At 41.9% G+C, this 17776-nt stretch overlaps 1 protein-coding gene across 1 annotated transcript; it reads right to left on the bottom strand.

The window, feature by feature from the left end:
• Positions 1–16926: 16926 nt before the first annotated feature.
• Positions 16927–17520, bottom strand: LOC124622911. Its single transcript, XM_047148700.1, has one exon. The coding sequence runs from the start codon at positions 17518–17520 to the stop codon at positions 16927–16929; it is 594 nt and encodes a 197-aa protein (XP_047004656.1).
• Between the last annotated feature and the right edge of the window lie 256 nt (positions 17521–17776).

Raw genomic sequence — 17776 nt, forward strand, 5'->3', positions numbered from 1 at the left:
CGGAAGGGGTCTTCCAGCTGGTTCTGGAATACTTGTACTTTGTCAGAAACCCTATCCAGACAGTAATAATGGAAGACATAAAGAAACTCAAAGGAACAGCTTGTTTCGTAATCAATTCATTTACTAACAAGGAAACATCACTACCTTCACCTCATATTTTAAGGACGAAATAGAATACTTGCAAGATATCAGTCGCGGCGTCGGTCTTGCGAGATAGCTTGTGAGGTAATTCCGATAGTAGGTACTGACGATCTTCTGAAAGTACAGTTTTTAGACTTTAGTGCCCATCGTTTGTCACTCGCTCCGCCCCACTACAGCCAAGAGAGAAGTACCGTACAGCGGAGTAGGACCAGAGCCCTCCTATTCGTTGCTGAAGACGAGGAAGAGGCGACGGGAGGTGGACACAGCTCCCCAATGTGTCCTGAAAGTAAGTAATACGACTGCGTAAAGTGTCAGCCTTATGCACTCATTCTCTCAAATTCAGTACTTTTTAACAATATTCTAATCTGATATTCTGAAGTTATACATATGCTTTAATGTCAAAATGACTATACCTATGTAGCTGAAGAGGTTGTGAAATGGACCTAATGAATTTTGATTTAGAATTTAATCATGCCACTCATGTTGAAGAAGAGCTCATCTCCTTCATTTTAGCAGTGCCAGCTTCAAAATCCAAAGAAATAAGCCTCTACAGCGATGATAACGAATCAATAGCGCTAAGCGACTTCTTTAACGACATACTAATTAGCTTTATTCATTTACACTGCATTTGTAAATCACAATATAAAAATGTTTTGACACTGGTAACATACTTCGTTCATTGTATTTTTCACTTTCAAGTTAAAAGTGAAGTTGATGATATTGCCTTGTAAGAATAAGATCGCCACATACACAAAGAACTGCGTGATAAGTTCCAAGAAAGACGTTGAGCATTACGGAGAGGTTCATTTTCAAAATTACGAGAATATAATTTTCAAGGAAAGTCAAGCAACATATTATTTCCTCCAACATATTTCTGCAAAATGATTGTGTCGAAAAAATTAGATATTTGGAACTCATGCGTAAGCTCACCAGCAGTGGTTCCTCCCTCAAACCATTCACCAATGGAACAGGCAACTGGAGAAATGTAGAACGAATTGCTTTTATTTCCACGAATGTCCACAAAATATTTATTACTTCTTGCGTACACTGTCTAGTCTAAACATTATTGCAGAATCAAGTTACTCAGAAAAAACTAACATTTGAGATGGATTACAACAGTATTCCAGTAAATTTTTAGTTTAACAATATTCCCTAAATTTAAGTTTTCTACGTTTTTAGTACTCAAGTGAGCATCCACGTCAGCCATCTTAGACATATTATTCGCGCATAGAAGGCCATCTAACAATGATTCCCATTGTTCTATGAATGATTGACCTACGGTAAATTGTCCTTGAGCCTACGAATTATTTACATTGCATTATCCGTGTTCCTTGGATCCCTAGAAGAGTGGTCTCTCGGATATGCAAACATGTCGAAAATTTAAGATAGAATAAAATGACAGCGCTATTATACAATATTGCATTTAAGTGATAATATACGTTAGTAAACGTTATTGTATTTAAGTGATAATACAACATGCAATAAAACCTAGAACACTAATTTAAACGATAATGTGAAGATTTTTTATAGTGAAGATGAATTGCGCAATACAGGGTTCCTTAAATTATTCCTAATATCCACCACATTTCAGGTATGGAATTTAGTATATTCTGTCAAATTGTTGATACTTACGTACCTGTGTATCCCGTCTTCTGTACTAATGTAGAGGCCATGAAATCTTTCTAGTAGTTGTTTGTGGTCTCACCATCCAGAAAGTATTATTTCAAGGAGGAAACTTTCTATCATATTAACGTATTACTCGCTTGACTTTCTGTGTCCGTGAAACAGCTGGCCTACTTCTGTCTATGTCTATGATGTTATTACTAAGCTGAGCTGCTTCGTAGCCCCCGTTTTTGTTTTGAAGCATTGAATAAACAAATTACATGTCTAAAATATATTAACTTGAAAAAATACTAAACACGAAGCACTCTTCTAAAGTTTCACAAAATACTTATCTGGTTACGACGGGCATTCGAATTCTTACGCCATCTTACGCCCTATCAACTGACTATCGCAAACCCTGATAAAACGATGTGCGACTTACAAAGATATTTCTTATATGGAAGACTTCGACCATAAATATAATAGACTGGCCCTGACGCCATTTTCGTGGCTCCAACGTCTCTGGGCTAAAGTCACGTGAATGTTGGCAAAACATGGTTGTTTCGTGTTGCGCTTATGGCTGTACTCAGCGTTTTGTCGGGGGAAATGGCATTACATTTCACGTGTGTTTCTGTGATAGTGCAGATGCGTTTATTGAAATCTGCTGAAGTGACTTTTATATGTTTTTTACACTTGAAATAGAGTATCACGTAAATTAAAGTGTTGAAAGTGATGCCTGTAAAGTCAGACTCATATTACATTTTGGAAAGTATCTGTGATAATTCGGTTACAGAAGTAAGTATAACTGTTTCTCGTTCCTACGCATAGGTTCACTAAGGATGAATACCGAAGGCAGCTTTGGATACAGGCCCTGAAACGGAAAAACTTTAAGCCCTCTGCACATACGCGCCTTTTTGTATATACAAGTGAGATTATAATAAGGTAAGAGCACCTATAGTCGACACATGAAGAGAATTTTTTTCTGCCTTCTAATACTATTAAATATATGTAGGCTCCAAAATTATTTTCTGAAATTTCAAAGTCTCACCTTTCATCGAAAAATCATTTTTTTTAAACTGTTAGTTTAAACTTTTGTAAAAATAGTAGGAACTGAACCTTTGAAGTGCACCTAAAATTGATACCCTGAAATGGACCTGCTCCTAAAGTCAACAATTTTGGCACCTATAGTTGACATAATTCCCATATCCCATTTTCTAATAAGTGACTAGAGCTCAAAACGCGGCGAATCCAATATTTAAAGTTTTGACACGAGCCCACCCTTACTGTTTAAAAGAATTTTAACGACATTTTACTGTGATTGATATTTTATAGTAGTTTCGTCCCGCTGCCAACCAGAGGGGCGTTCGATGTATTTGTTAGATTTTATAAATGGTACTGTGAACAAATCAAGGTCAAATGTAGTTCTGACGGAATTTTTCGCAAGTAAAAAAGTAATTTTTGTTGGAAGCGATTGGCAGTCAATTGAGAAATGTGGGGAAAATACGGTACAAACATAGGATGGCAGACCGCTGATTTGAAATCCCGCCACGTTTTGCCAACAGTCACGTGGTTTATGTTGGAGCCACACCAGCCCTATAGCTTCTGCACAGCAAGGCCAGTCTACTAGTATCTATGGTCGAAGATGGAAGATAAAAGAAATTCTGAAGAGATGACGTGTAGAGTTTTCATATACATAAGTAATCACCCTTGACTAAAAAACGAAAACGAAGTTTATTATTTGGGTACCGTTGCCTTTAACAACAACCGAAAAATTACATCGAATGGAAATTGTAGTCTAATTTGAACTTAATTTGATACAGGGATAAAAGAAAACGGAATTTAGTCGTTTAATACTAAGATGGTGTTCTGTATGGTATGTTTACTGATTTCAAGTATTTCTTTTGGAATCACTCTTCTGTGTTTCTGAACGGTATGCTAAAGGTCACAGTTTATATCGTTTCTTAAAATACGTTACGCAAATGTTGCATCTGTTCTTCCTAGCCTCCAGTTTCCCTCAAGTTCTGATAAACTGATTGAAACAGCTCTGTCTAACTGATCAACATATTATTCGCTACAAAGCTTGTTTGTGATTTTATACATAACACATTTCGTGTCACCGCAATTTGCTTTAATATTGAATAACAGTTTTGATACGCTGCTCTTATTGTGAAACGTAGTTCTGTAGTTGGAAAGTCATCTCAGAGTTAACGAAAATAGGGTATAGCTATTTCATGAAGTACTGAGTGGATCCTGCTGGCCAGCGTATGGAAGTGTTCTGATTGCACACACTTACTTTTTTCCTTGACTGCAATTAATTAAGCAAAGCTCTGGACGTTAATGGAGGCGATATGTTTGAAAGTCGTCACTTCGATTTCAAATACAGACTGCGATAATTTAACTGATATGGTGCCATTGGCCTTGAAACGGAAAACAGTTTATTAGTGTTTTTCAAAGAGCTTGCTCGGGCTAGAGTATCAATAGCTGTAGTTGTTCTGTAAATACTAAATATGAGTCTTCTAGTGCTGATGTCCTTATTACGGTCCAAAAAAATTACATGAGAGCCTACCAGCACCATTACGAAACGAATGTTGTTACTGTTAATACGTTTCTACTATCATCAGTAGAAAAGTTTGTGAATGAGCCACTGACGTCAGAAAAATATTTTATAACTGGGAGGGAACTGAACATCATTAATTTTATCAACAGGAGCTATGGAATTTCTGATAACAAACTTAGGTTTAAAATTTGTTTTTCTTTAACTGATGTAATTTGGCCATCTTGCTAATAAGTAACAAAGAACAGAAAACGTTAACCTTACTTGGCTCACTAGACTGTCTTCTTTATGTGATTTTGATAAGCCGCTTATACTAGGAGCCTACGTACGGGACTAAACCACAAACCTGAAATCAAAGAGCTCTACCGTAAGTTGCAGCAAAGAAGCGAAAGAAAGAAAGATGAATACATTACCCGCGATTTCCGAGGTATTGACGATCCCCATAAATTTTGAGTGATGGTGTCTGGTAAAATGATAAATTACCGATAAATCTAGGTAAAACGAAAGCTCCACATTTCATAAATCGTCGAGGACACGAGAGTCGTCAGACCAAACCTCGCAGACTTTGTAGCTACTGAACAAAACTTCAGGTATTATCGAGAAGACAGCCTTTGCGAACGCAGGATAGGTTTCCGGCTTTTGCGAGCTCCATAATACTGCCAGGGACCAATATCTGCAGAAAGGTGGTGAATATGCTTCTGAATGGCCGATCCTATCAGTTGATCCCTTCACCGGCGAATTATGCTTTGCTGATAGGATTGCTCTTCACGTACAGAATATCCTTCATTTTCGTTTTTGCATTAAGCTCCCTACTGAATCCTCATTGTGCAGCTCTATTTCGTCCACAGCACAATTTCGGTGATTATATCTCCTAGCCTTCTACCTGCACAGTGCCCGAATCGAACTGTACTGTAAAACAGCTTACGCGGGAGCGGACGTGACGTACGGCCTGTCTACTGAACAAAGGGCAGGTACTTGAAGCTTCAGACCCATGAAATTACAGTTAATCGTATTGCAGCATTCGGCGTTTACTTTCGATTTCTGAACAAACGGGGCTACGTCTGGAACAGAATACTTTGCGTCTACTACGGTACCAAATATTTCAGTATTTCGGTACTGGTTTCTCTATACGAAGGAAATCCAATGAATAGGAAGCAGAACAACTGGTGACGCAGTTGTATATTGCGAAAAGATGTGTACAAAGTAGGAATGCAGAATTACAGTTATTAGGGTTATTAGTCTGGCAACTGACCTATACAACTTGTATATCTTCCACTGCGGAAAAGAGGCCCAAAAACGAACAAAACAACATTTACGAAAATTTGTGTTGGAACAACATAACGTCTTCGTCATGTCGCGTTACGGAGTAGTGATGCTGACGCCGGTAACTTTTCCGCTTAGCGACTACAGATGGAATTAATAATCTTTGTGTCAAAGCCGTGACATAGTCATAAGTCTCAAATATCTGTGGTTGTGATCATCAGTCTGAAGAGTAGTTTTCTGCAGCCCTCCACGCTACTCGATTCTATGGAAGCGTCTCCGTCTCCGAATAATTACTGCAACCTACATTCTTTAAAATCTGCTTATTATATTCACTTTTTGGTCTTCCTGTACACATTTTACCCGGTGCGCTTCACTCCAATTCTAAATCGGTGACATCTTGATGCCTCAAACTGTGTCCTATCAACTGAGCCCTTCTTTCAGTCAAACTGTGCCACAAATTTCTTGTTTCCCCAACTCTGTTTAGCACCTCTTCATTAGTAACATGATCAACCAGTCAGATCGTCCGCATTCTTCTGTAGCATCACATTACAGAAGCCTCTATACTCTATTCGTCTGAACTGTTTATCGTCCGTGTTTTCTCCCATACATAGCAACACTCCACACAAATACTTTCAGAAAAACTTCCTAACAATTAAATCTATATTAGATATAAACAACTTTCTCTTCTTCAGAAACGCTTGTCTTGCCATTGGCAGTCTATATTTTATATCCTGCCTACTTCGGTCGTCATCATTTAATTTGCTGTCTAAATAGCAAAACTCATCTACTGTTTTTAGTGTCCAGTTTCCTACTCTAATGCCCCCGAGATCATCTTCTTTAATTCTACTACATTCCAATAGCCCTGTTTCGCTGTGTTGGTGTTCATCTTTTATCCTCCTTTCAAGATGCCGGCCATTTCATTCCACTGCTCTTCCTAGTCCTATGCTTTCTCTGCAGAATCACAATGTAATTGGTAACCCTCGAAGTTTTTATTTCTTCTCGCTGAACTTGAATTCCCGCTCCAAATATTTCTTTCGTCTCCTTTACCGCTTGCACAATAAACAGATCGAATAACAACAGGAACAGGCTCAGCCCTGCTTCACTCCCTTCTCAACCACTGCTTCCTTTTCTTACTCCCCGACTCTTATAACCGCCATCTGCTTTCGGTACTAGTTGTAAACAGTCTTTCGCTTCTTGAATTTTACCCTACTACATTCAGGTTTCAAAGCGAGTATTCAATGCTGTCAGAAGTTTTCTCACAGTTTACTAGCGCCTTAAACGTAAGTTTGGCTTTCCTTCACCTCTTTTCGAGAGAGGTCGCAGGGTCAATATTACCTCTCGTTTTCACACATTTTCTCGAAATCCTAGCTGATATCACCCAAGGCCGACTTCCACCCATTTCTCCATTCTCCAACAAAGGATTCTTGTTAGTATTTTGCAACCATGACTTATTAGACTGTTAGTTTGTTAGCATTCACACCAGTCAGCACATGTTTGTTTTGGAATTGGAATTACTGCTGTATTCTTGGAATCTAATTGCAATTAGTTTGGTGAATTATAGATCCCTACCTGTATTCATAATTATTTTTAATGTAGAGCAGACGGGCCAGGTTCCACTGTGGAGATTGCCTCTTAACTCGTGAAGTATTCGTTATTCTGGTCACTGACCAGGACGACCCGCACAATTCCTCAGCCAGCGTCCATAACAAGATCTCTGATGGACACTACGCAGCTATGTACCATATACTTCTAATAATAATTTCCCGAAATAATGTATTTATTGACGTTTGGTTTTTGAATCGCAGTATTAAATAAAGTACAAACAATATCACATGTAAGTTAGAAACAAGCATTTACATCTTTAATATGATTAGTTGCTCATTCTCTGTCATCAGATAATCGCCACCCGCAGTATGACCTATGGGGGTACTCTGTAACAATGTGGGTATGGCTTGGCTGACTCCTGCACAATCGCGTTTTGGAGATGGAACCTTACTACAACTATGTAGAGAGTCTGCTCGTCTGCCATGATTGACGTTTGTTCTATTCATTGTTGTCCGTGTTCAGCGCGACGAGTCAATGGCAGAGGGTTTCTTCTTGATTCAGAGTAAGCTCTGGCAATGTGGAGGGCAAGCCACTGTCCAGTCTCGCTCCACTAGGTCTGGTAATTTGAAGCGAAATGTGTGCAATTCCATGGCTATTTTCATGGATTTTTCTAATGAAACCGCTCTCTTACCAGAATTACAGCATCTTTATGGATAAGATGCTATGGGTTACCTTATTCGTGTTTAAACTCACGGAAAAAATCTGATTTCCGTCGAAGTTCAGGGGCAGAATGTGACTCAATATGGACGGACATTCGACGCGGTTGATCTAAGAATACCACTAATAATTATCATTCAGTTTTCAGCTATGTGTCGAGCATTTCCGTGTGTGTGTCTGTGTCTGTGTGTGTGTGTGTGTGTGTGTGTGTGTGTGTGTGTGTATGTGTGAGAGTGAGAGAGTATGTTTATGTGTATATGTGTGTGCCGGCGTGGGAGCGCAAGCGCACTACTGAGCCTTACATGAGCACCGTAACCCAGAATAGAGTAAAAAAAAAAAAATGTTAAAATGTGTGTGAAATCTTATGGGACTTAACTGCTTGGGTCATCAGTCCCTAAGCTTGCACACTACGTAACCTAAATTATCCTAAGGACAAACACACACACCATGCCCGAGGGAAGAATCGAACCTCCGCTGGGACCAGCTGCACAAGAGTAGAGTAGACTAGTTCGAAAGGTATTTATTGTCAGTAATTAAAACAAGTGAGATTCTGTTCTGCACTTCGCTCTTGAGATTCATATTGATCCCACCGCATAGTAAATTAATTGATTGTGAAACCTCCCCTTAGAATAATTTATAAATTACTGTGGTGATAAACCTCTTACGTTATTTGCTTTTCAAACAGCTAAGCAAAACTGAACGTACTCAGACATTTCTCTCTTTACTTATTCTGATCAACACTAAACTGACACACAATATTTTTAGCGCAACGTAGCACACTGGACTCGCATTCGGGAGGACGACGGTTCAATCCCGTCTCCGGCCATCCTGATTTAGGTTTTCCTTGATTTCCCTAAATCGCTTCAGGCAAATGCCGGGATGGTTCCTTTGAAGGGGCACGGCCGATTTCCTTCCCCATCCTTCCCTCACCCGAGCTTGCGCTCCGTCTCTAATGACCTCGTTGTCGACGGGACGTTAAACACTAATCTCCTCCTCCTCCTTAGCGCAACGCAATCTCACTTTCGATCATCCCTACAAAAGAATGGTCCTGACTAACAATAACCTACGCCTTTCATGAATTACTTACCTCACAAAAATTTTCGTTACTCGAACTACTGCAATACAGCAAGCGCCAATACTGCCAGCTAAATAAAAGGTTCTAACTACTGAAGGCATAGTTAGCAAATGAAAGATTTTGATAGAAAACAAGCAATGTATTTACCTTAATAATTTTAAAAAGTCATCTCATATATATATATATATATATATACAGTATTACAAATTTACTCTTTCTGATGGACACACGTCCATAATCGTACGCTCTCATCCAACTGCGCAACGCTACGCGTTGTTCACATCCAACTGCCCAATACTACAATAGCGAATATTCCAACAATGCCAACCAGCCACAGACTGCACACAGCACAGCCAGTGATTTTCATACAGAGCGCTACGTGACGTTACCAACATAAAACCTAAACAGCCTACACGACATTTCCATTTCCACTTACAATTGCCTTCATTTATGCTGAAAACTGAAAACTACAGTTTAGTCAGATCTGAAGCCTGGTACTAAGCGTATGCCAGACTGGTAAAAAAGCGTCGTCTGAAGAGAATTGAGAGAATTATTTAAATCTGTACTATTTACAGTTCCATTGGCAGAAATCAGGCTTACATTATAGATAAGTTTTGAAAAAGATCCCACGTCCGGAAACGTGCCATTTGGATTTAAAATGAAATAACTTTGAATATCGGATAATTTTCAAATAGCTCGCTTCACGGTGCGCGCGAAAACTGAGAAGAGGGCGACGTCACCAGTCTCTGTAGAAATTATAGCCCACATACCATGTTTCTCCGACTGCAATAACGTCTGCGAGAAAGAAATACGTTGACAACTATGGCGGTTGACTGTGGTGCACCGCACTCTCGACTTAGAAACGGCCGTCCATCGCCACCTAGAAGAGAACCCGATGACGAGTGCTGGAGACATCGCCAGTGGCATGAGATTCAGCGGAGCGTACAGTGCGGCGAGAGATTAGAGAGTGTTCCGCTATCTAAAGTTGTTTTAAATCAAAACTGTACACATCCTGACTTGGGGCCCACTTTATAACACATAGAGGCGTGTAATAGGAGCCGTTAAACAACCCTGTACAATCCCAAAAGTATTTTCGAGTATAATTGAAACTAGCATGAGATTTCAGGAAGTTAAACTTGTACTTACAAACAGGAACGTGACCTACGGATGATCGAAAAAAATAAATAAATTCAAAATAGTGGAATAAAAATTTTGTAGCTGCGTATGAATAACTGAACAGAGTGTGTCAATTATATTTGGTCTGGTTAGCACACAGAACTCTTCTCCAAACTGTGTTAGAATAAATGCTGCGTCAAACGTGCAAAAATTTATAAACAAATGAAGGATTATTAACCAAAATATAATGATAACGGTGTACATCTAAGTAAAATAAGTTTGCAGTGAGGTATAACTGTTGTGTCCCCACGAAGTCAGCACGGTGCACATAACTTGTCTTTGGAAGCTTAGCTCCATATATCAAGACCGGGAGCGCTTTTGAGAGAGTCAAATTTTCTTCAGTGCAACACACTTTTGAGTTCTGAGCTATCCTACGAGCCGAAAAACTCAGAACTTAAGAATCACGTCGAGTTGTATGCGTTGGATACATATTTTTTGTTTACTGATAAACGTCAGCTGTGGCGATTATTCGCCACAAGGAGCCTGCTCTGAAATGAATGGGTCGGCACTGACAATAAAAGACTAATGAACAAGAAACAGGGCGGCAGAGGGTAAGGTGTCAGTTTACTTTTAAGGATTATAGAAAGTGATGTTGTCTACGAAAATCCGGTCTACATTCGTAACAGCAGTCACATCAATTCCGGGAGGTGAAAGAATGGATCTTGAAGTTCTGCGCAGAAGTCCTGTCCTGTCTGAACTAGGTCACAGTTTCCAGAAAGACACGCGATTACACTGGCTATTCTGAAATTTCTGAGAATATACGTTTGGAGTACAGCGTTGTATGGAAGTGAAAGATAAACGCTGGGAAAACCGGAATAGAAGAGAATTGAAGCATTTGACAACCACTGTTACAAACTAATGTTGAAAATAATGTGGACTGGTAATGTAAGGAATGTCCGCCCCAGTAGCTGAGTGGTCAGCGTGACGGATTGCCGTCCTCTGGGCCCGGGTTCGATTCCCGGCTGGGTCGGAGATTTTCTCCGCTCAGGGACTGGGTGTTGTGTTGTGCTCATCATCATTTCATCCCCATCCGGCGTGCAGGTCGCCCAATGTGGCGCCGAATGTAATAAGACCTGCGATATGGCGGCCGGACCTGCCCCGCGAGGGGCCTCCCGGCCAATGACGCCAAACGCTCATCATCATCATCAATGTAAGGAATGACGAGGTTCTGCGCAGAATTGGTGAGGAAGAAGTATGTGGAAAACACTGACAAGGAAAAGGGACAGGATCACAGGATATCTGTTATGGCATCAGGGAATGACTTTCATGGTACTAGAGGGAGCTGTAGAGGGCAAAAACTGTAGAGAGAGACAGAGACTGGAATACACCCAGCAGAAAATTGAAGACGCAGGTTGCAGGTGCTTCTCTGAGATGGAGAGACTGGCGCAGGAGAGGAATTCGTGGCGGGTCGCATCAAACCAGTCACAAAGCTGATACTCAAAAAACTTCTGACGAGCTGTTGTATTTGTCAACAATGAAATACTTTTAAAAGCGGTGCAACGGTGTCTCTATCATGCTCCAAACACAAATAAACTGCTATCAGCCATAATAATGAAACTACAGTTCTTCTATTCGCCTTGAAGACGAGTTTACATGCAAGCAAGTGGGGGAGAGCGTTGAACCTCGGAACGTTTTTAAGGCTTTCGCCCCTAGCCAGCTGTGTAATAGGAGTTTAACATACTTCCTTACTCCATTTTGAACTAACAGCATCCACTTTATGTGCTTGCAGTAATTTCCTGAAATTACAAGCATCACACGGTAAAAATTAGGTTTTGTAAAATGTAGAACAGTGATGTACCTAGCAACAAATGTTCTATTCAGATTTATGCAATAGAAAAAACTGAGTAATTTATGTATTTAACAGTCTACTTGTCACTTAATTATTCTATCACACACCAATAATGGCAAAGTAAATTAAATTCTGACGAACTATTAACAGGAATTAGTCACACGTTAAAATGATTAGAAGCTATTGGTAACTAACATATACGTTCATTTTCTAAACTGGGATAATTGCTGATATATTACATAAATTCAGTTCATTTCTATATGTTACATGTTCCAAGGTAGAAAACATTCCTCCAAGATATAACATGGTTGACGACCGACGAAGAATAGCTTCACCGTCCACACTACCCAACAAGTTTTAAAAATATACAAAATATTACTCTTCACAAAACTCTGTAACTGAAGAATTAACAAATCTTCCAAATAATTTTAATACACTATACATCACATATACCCCCCGCCCCCCCGCCCCCCATGAACCATGGACTTTGCCGCCAGTGGGGAGGCTTGCATGCCTCAACGATACAGATAGCCGTACCGTAGGTGCAACCACAACGGAGGGGTATCAGTTGAGAGGCCAGATAAACGTGTGGTTCCTGAAGAGGGGCAGCAGCCTTTTTAGTAGTTGCAAGGGCAACAGTCTGCATGATTGACTGATCTGGGCTTTTAACACTAACCAAAACGGCCTCACTGTGCTGGTACTGCGAACGGCTGAAAGCGAGGGGAGATAACAGTCGTAATTTTTCTCAAGGGCATGCAGTTTTACTGTATGGATAAATGATGATTGCGTCCTCTTGGGTGAATCATTCCGGAGGTAAAATAGTCCCCCATTCGAATCTCCGGGCGGGGACTACTCAGGAAGACGTTGTTGTCAGGATAAAGAAAACTGGCGTTCTACGGATCGGAGCGTAAAATGTCAGAATCCTTAATCGGTCAGGTAGGACAGAAAATTTAAAAAGGGAAATGGATAGGTTAAAGTTAGATATAGTGGGAATTAGTGAAGTTCGGTGGCAGGAGGAACAAGACTTCTGGTCAAGTGAATACAGGGTTATAAATACAAAACCAAATAGGGGTAATGCAGGAGTAGGTTTAATAATGAATAAAAAAATAGGAGTGCGGGTAAGCTACTACAAACAGCATAGTGAACGCATTATTGTGGCCAAGATAGACACGAAGCCCACGCCTACTACAGTAGTACAAGTTTATTTGCCAACTAGCTCCGCAAATGACGAAGAAATTGATGAAATGTATGATTAGGTAAAAGCAACTATTCAGATTGTGAAAGAAGACGAAAATTTAATAGTCATGTGTGACTGGAACTCGACAGTAGGAAAAGGGAGAGAAGGAAACGTAGCAGGGAGTAAGGAATGAAAGAGGAAGCTGCCTGGTAGAATTTTGCACAGAGCATAACTTAATCATAGCTAACACTTGGTTCAAGAACCATAAGAGACGGTTGTATACATGGAAGAAGCCTGGAGATACTGGAAGGTCTCAGATAGGTTATATAATGGTAAGACAGAGATTCAGGAACCACGTTTTAACTTGTAAGACATTTCCAGGAGTAGATGTGGAAACTGACCACAATCAATTGGTTAGAACCGTAGATTAAAACTGAAGAAACAGCAAAAAGGGTGGGAATTTGAGGCGATTGTTCCTGGATAAACTGAATGAACCAGAGGTTCCAGAAAGTTTCAGGGAGAGCATTAGGGAACGACTGACAAGAATGGGGGAAATCAATACAGTAGAAGAAGAATGGGTAGCTTTGAGAGATTAAATATTGAAGGTAGCAGAGAATCAAGTAGGTATAAAGACGAGGGCTGATAGAAATCCTTAGTTAACGGAAGAGATATTGAATTTAAGTGATGAAAGGAGAAAATATAAAAATGCAGTCAATGAAGCAGGCAAAAAGAAATACAAATGTCTCAAAAATGAGATCGACGGGAAGTGAAAAATGGCTAAGCTGAGATGGCTACAGGACAGATGTAAGGATGCAGCGGCGCATATCACTAAGGGTTAGAGAGATACTGCCTACAGTAAAATTAAAGAGATCTTTGGAGAAAAGAGAACCAATTGCATGAATATCAAGAACTCTGATGGAAACCGAGTTCTAAGCAAAGAAGGGAACGCAGAAATGTGGAATGAGTGTATAGAGGTCTATACAAGGGCGATGTTCTTGAGGACAGTATTATAGAAGTGGAAGAGAATGTAGATGAAGATGAAATAAGAGATATGATACTGACACGAATTCCTTACAGACGAATGGGAAAACTGGTAGAAGCCGACCTCGGGGAAGATCAGTTTGGGTTCCGCAGAAATGTTGGAACACGTGCGGCAATACTGACCATACGACTTATCTTGGAAAATAGATTAAGGAAAGGCAAACCTACGTTTCAAGCATTTGTAGACTTAGAAAAAGCTTTTGACAATGTTGACTGGAATACTCTCTTTCAAATTCTGAAGGTGGCAGGGGTAAAATACAGGGAGCGAAAGGCTGTGTACAATTTGTACAGAAACCAGATGGCAGTTATAAGAGCCGAGGGGCATGAAAGGGAAGCAGTGGTTGGGAATGGAGCGAGACAGGGTTGTAGCCTATCCCCGATGTCATTCAATCTGTATAATGAGCAAGCAGTAAAGGAAACAAAAGAAAAAAATTTGGAGTAGGAATTAAGATCCATGGAAAATAAATAAAAACCTTGAGGTTCGCCGATGACATTGTAATTCTGTCAGAGACAGCAAAGGACTTGGAAGAGCAGTTGAACGGAATGGACAGTGTCTTGAAAGGAGGATATAAGATGAACATCAACAAAAGCAAAACGAGAATAATGGAATGTAGTAGAATTAAGTCGGATGACGCTGCGGGAATTAGATTAGGAAATGAGTCACTTAAAGTAGTAAATGTGTTTTGCTATTTGGGGAGCAAAATAACTGATGATGGTCGAAGTAGAGAGGATATAAAATGTAGACTGGCAATGGCAAGGAAAGTATTTCTGAAGAAGAGAAGTTTCTTAACATCGAGTATAGATTTAAGTGTCAGGAAGTCGTTACTGAAAGTATTTGTATGGAGTGTAGCCATGTATGGAAGTGAAACATGGACGATAAATTGTTTGGACAAGAAGAGAATAGAATCTTTCGAAATGTGGTGTTACAGAAGAGTACTGAAGATTACATGGGTAATCACATAATTAATGAGGAGGTATTGAATAGAATTGGAGAGAAAAAAAATTTGTCACACAACTTGACTTAAAGAAGGGATCGGTTGGTAGGGCATATTCTGAGGCATCAAGTGATCAGCAATTTAGTATTGGAGGGCAGCTCGGAGGGTAAAAATCACAGAAGGAGACCAAGAGATAAATACACTAATCAGATTCAGAAGGATGTGGTTTGCAGTAGGTACTGGTAGATGAATAACAGGGTAGATTAGCATGGAGAGCTGCATCAAACCAGTCTCTGGACTGAAGACAACAACAAGCAACATCACATAAATGTGTAGAACTCAGTATACTCACGAACACCGCACGAAACATGAACTCATGTGTCACAACAAAAAACTGTAGAAAATGGAAATTAGCGATCGGAGGCTTTCCTGGGTTATGTGTTGTTTCCAGGGCTCTCATGTGACCAGCCGGATGCGATCGTTGAAGTCCCACGATATTTCGGCGAATACCCTTTCCGCCATCATCAGGTGGTTCTGATAGCATGGTCTGTCTGCTCTCTCTCTCTCTCTCTCACCTTTCACTTTCCCCTCCTTGGGGAAGTGCATGGAGGAGTTTATAGCCTGTTGGCTTTTACTCCACAATGTGTGTTGTGTGTGTGTAATTATCATTGATTGATTTGGCTGTCTGTGTATTGTGGTGGTGTTCCCGGTGGTGTCTTGTGCTTCCCAGATGTTGGCGAGATGTTGGGCATTTGCTCTGCCTGCTCTCTCTCTCTCACCTTTTACTTTCCCCTCCTTGGGGAAGTGTATGGAGAAGTGTATAGCCTGTTGGCTTTTACTCCTCAATGTATGTTGTGTGTGTGCTAGTTTCTTGGATGGTTTTGACTGTATGTGTATTGTGGTGGTGTTCTGGTGGTGTCTTGTACTTGTCTGAGGTTGGCGAGGCTCTGGTGGAAGAGTTGCCTCTCATTGGAATTGTCAGGATGCTACTTCCGCGGGGTTTGCAAGTAGGCTACTGCTGCGAGGTCCTCAGGGGCAGGAGGAGTCCTTCACCCATGTCTCCGCAACTTGGTAGACATGCTCCCAGTCGAGTGGGGTGAAGACGGGGTGTGCGTTAATCAGTCGCTGCTCCTTCCGAGACACCACCTCGTGCAACAGGCCACGGATGCGGCAGAAGTGGCACTGGTGGTGGGGAATGGGAGGTTTGGGGATGTCCAGTGTCGTGAAGGGATAAGGGTTGTCCCAGTGTGGATACGACCCTTATGGACGCCGAAATCTTCTTCAGGAAGGGCTGCACACTGCACTCATAAGGGAGCGGCAGGCACAGGGGCAGTTATTCCTCCGCGTTGGTGGAAGCAGACGGCGCCTCTTTCCGGCTGTCTCCACGGCGGCAGGCAGAGAAGGCTTCTCGACGTCCATCTCCAGGTGCACCGCCTAGTGCATTTCTGCAGGGGGCGAGAAGATGGCCGTCTCCGTGGCGGCGCCCACCCCATCGGGCGCGTCACTGGGGGAGGAGAGGGGGGCACAGGCGCCTTCTTCTTGAGAACCCGCAGCTCCTAGCACAGGTGGTGGAGCTGGCGACGTACAGCTCCGACTTCGTCCTTGAGAGCAACCCTTTCGGCTGCAAAGGCAGTTTGGAAGCCGGCCATGGCGTCTTCAGTGGAGGCTTCGAGACGGCGCGGCTCGCACCCTTCGCCAGAGCGCGGTGGGGGGGCGGGGGGTGGCGGGAGAGGGGGGGCGTCTTGGAGCCAGACACCACCGCATGGCGTCTCGCAGTGTGCTTTCGGGAGAATTCTTTGAGGTAGCCGCATTTACGCGAGTTTGTGGCGTGTTAGCCACCGAAGTTCGCGCATGTGCAAGCCACCCCTCGTGGCTTCGGGCAATTACGAGTGTCGTGCGCTGTCGCGCACTTCAAGCACGAGTCAGCTTTCTTGCAAACATTCGCTCTTTCTCTTCCCTGAGGGGCCGAAGTGCCTTTCTTTCTTCCCGTGAGATGTTGCTGGTGGTCGGTTTCGCCTTGGAGAAAATCCGACATGTTTCCCTCCTGACACCTTGAGCCTTGTACTCGGTTAAGTGCCGGACCGCATGTTCCACTGCGGGGATGATGTCATTGGAGGGGAAGAGAGCTGGCGTCGGTGCAAAGTTGAATCCCTTTTCGAGTATGGAAGTGGCTTCGTCGTCGAAAGGCTTTCCCGTGAGGTTAATCACGGTTCGTTTCATCGGCTCCGTCTCATCTTCTTGTTTGCCTGGTAGCCTTGCAAACTTGTCTATCTGTTTGTCAGTGGGTTTCAGGTGTGTCCAGTCAGCCTGGGCCCATGTGACGCCATCCACCCGTTCCCATAAATGGTCTTGAAGCGTGGAGGCTAATTGCAGGTGAATGTGCAGCAGTTCTTTGGCATTCTTGTAGAGTTCTTGTCGAGTGTAGCGAATCCTCTCCCTGATCAAGGCCAGGATGGCTCGTTTCTTGACCCGGTTTGCCGCGGGGGTGCATATATGGTGCACCATTTTGGCAAACTTAGAAATGGTGTTCTTTCCCTACACCCTAGTAAAAAGGCGAGTGAACTCAGCAGACGTCCTTTCTGGGTCCGAAGTATATCTAGTTTAATCGGACCGTCGACGCAGGGAATCGATGCCCGACTGACGGACATAAATAACACCGACAATGAGCAAACAGACCATCCCTTCTGAACCACCTGATGATGGCAGCAAGGTTATTCGCTGAAATATCGTCGAACTTCAACAATCTCATCTGGCTGGACAC

This window comes from Schistocerca americana, chromosome 7 (assembly GCF_021461395.2).
Source record: "Schistocerca americana isolate TAMUIC-IGC-003095 chromosome 7, iqSchAmer2.1, whole genome shotgun sequence".
Classification (NCBI taxonomy): Eukaryota; Metazoa; Arthropoda; class Insecta; order Orthoptera; family Acrididae; genus Schistocerca; species Schistocerca americana.

Coding starts and splice junctions, on each gene's coding strand:
- LOC124622911 (XM_047148700.1), bottom strand. CDS start 17,520: ATGGTGCACCATATATGCACCCCCGCGGCAAACCGGGTCAAGAAACGA.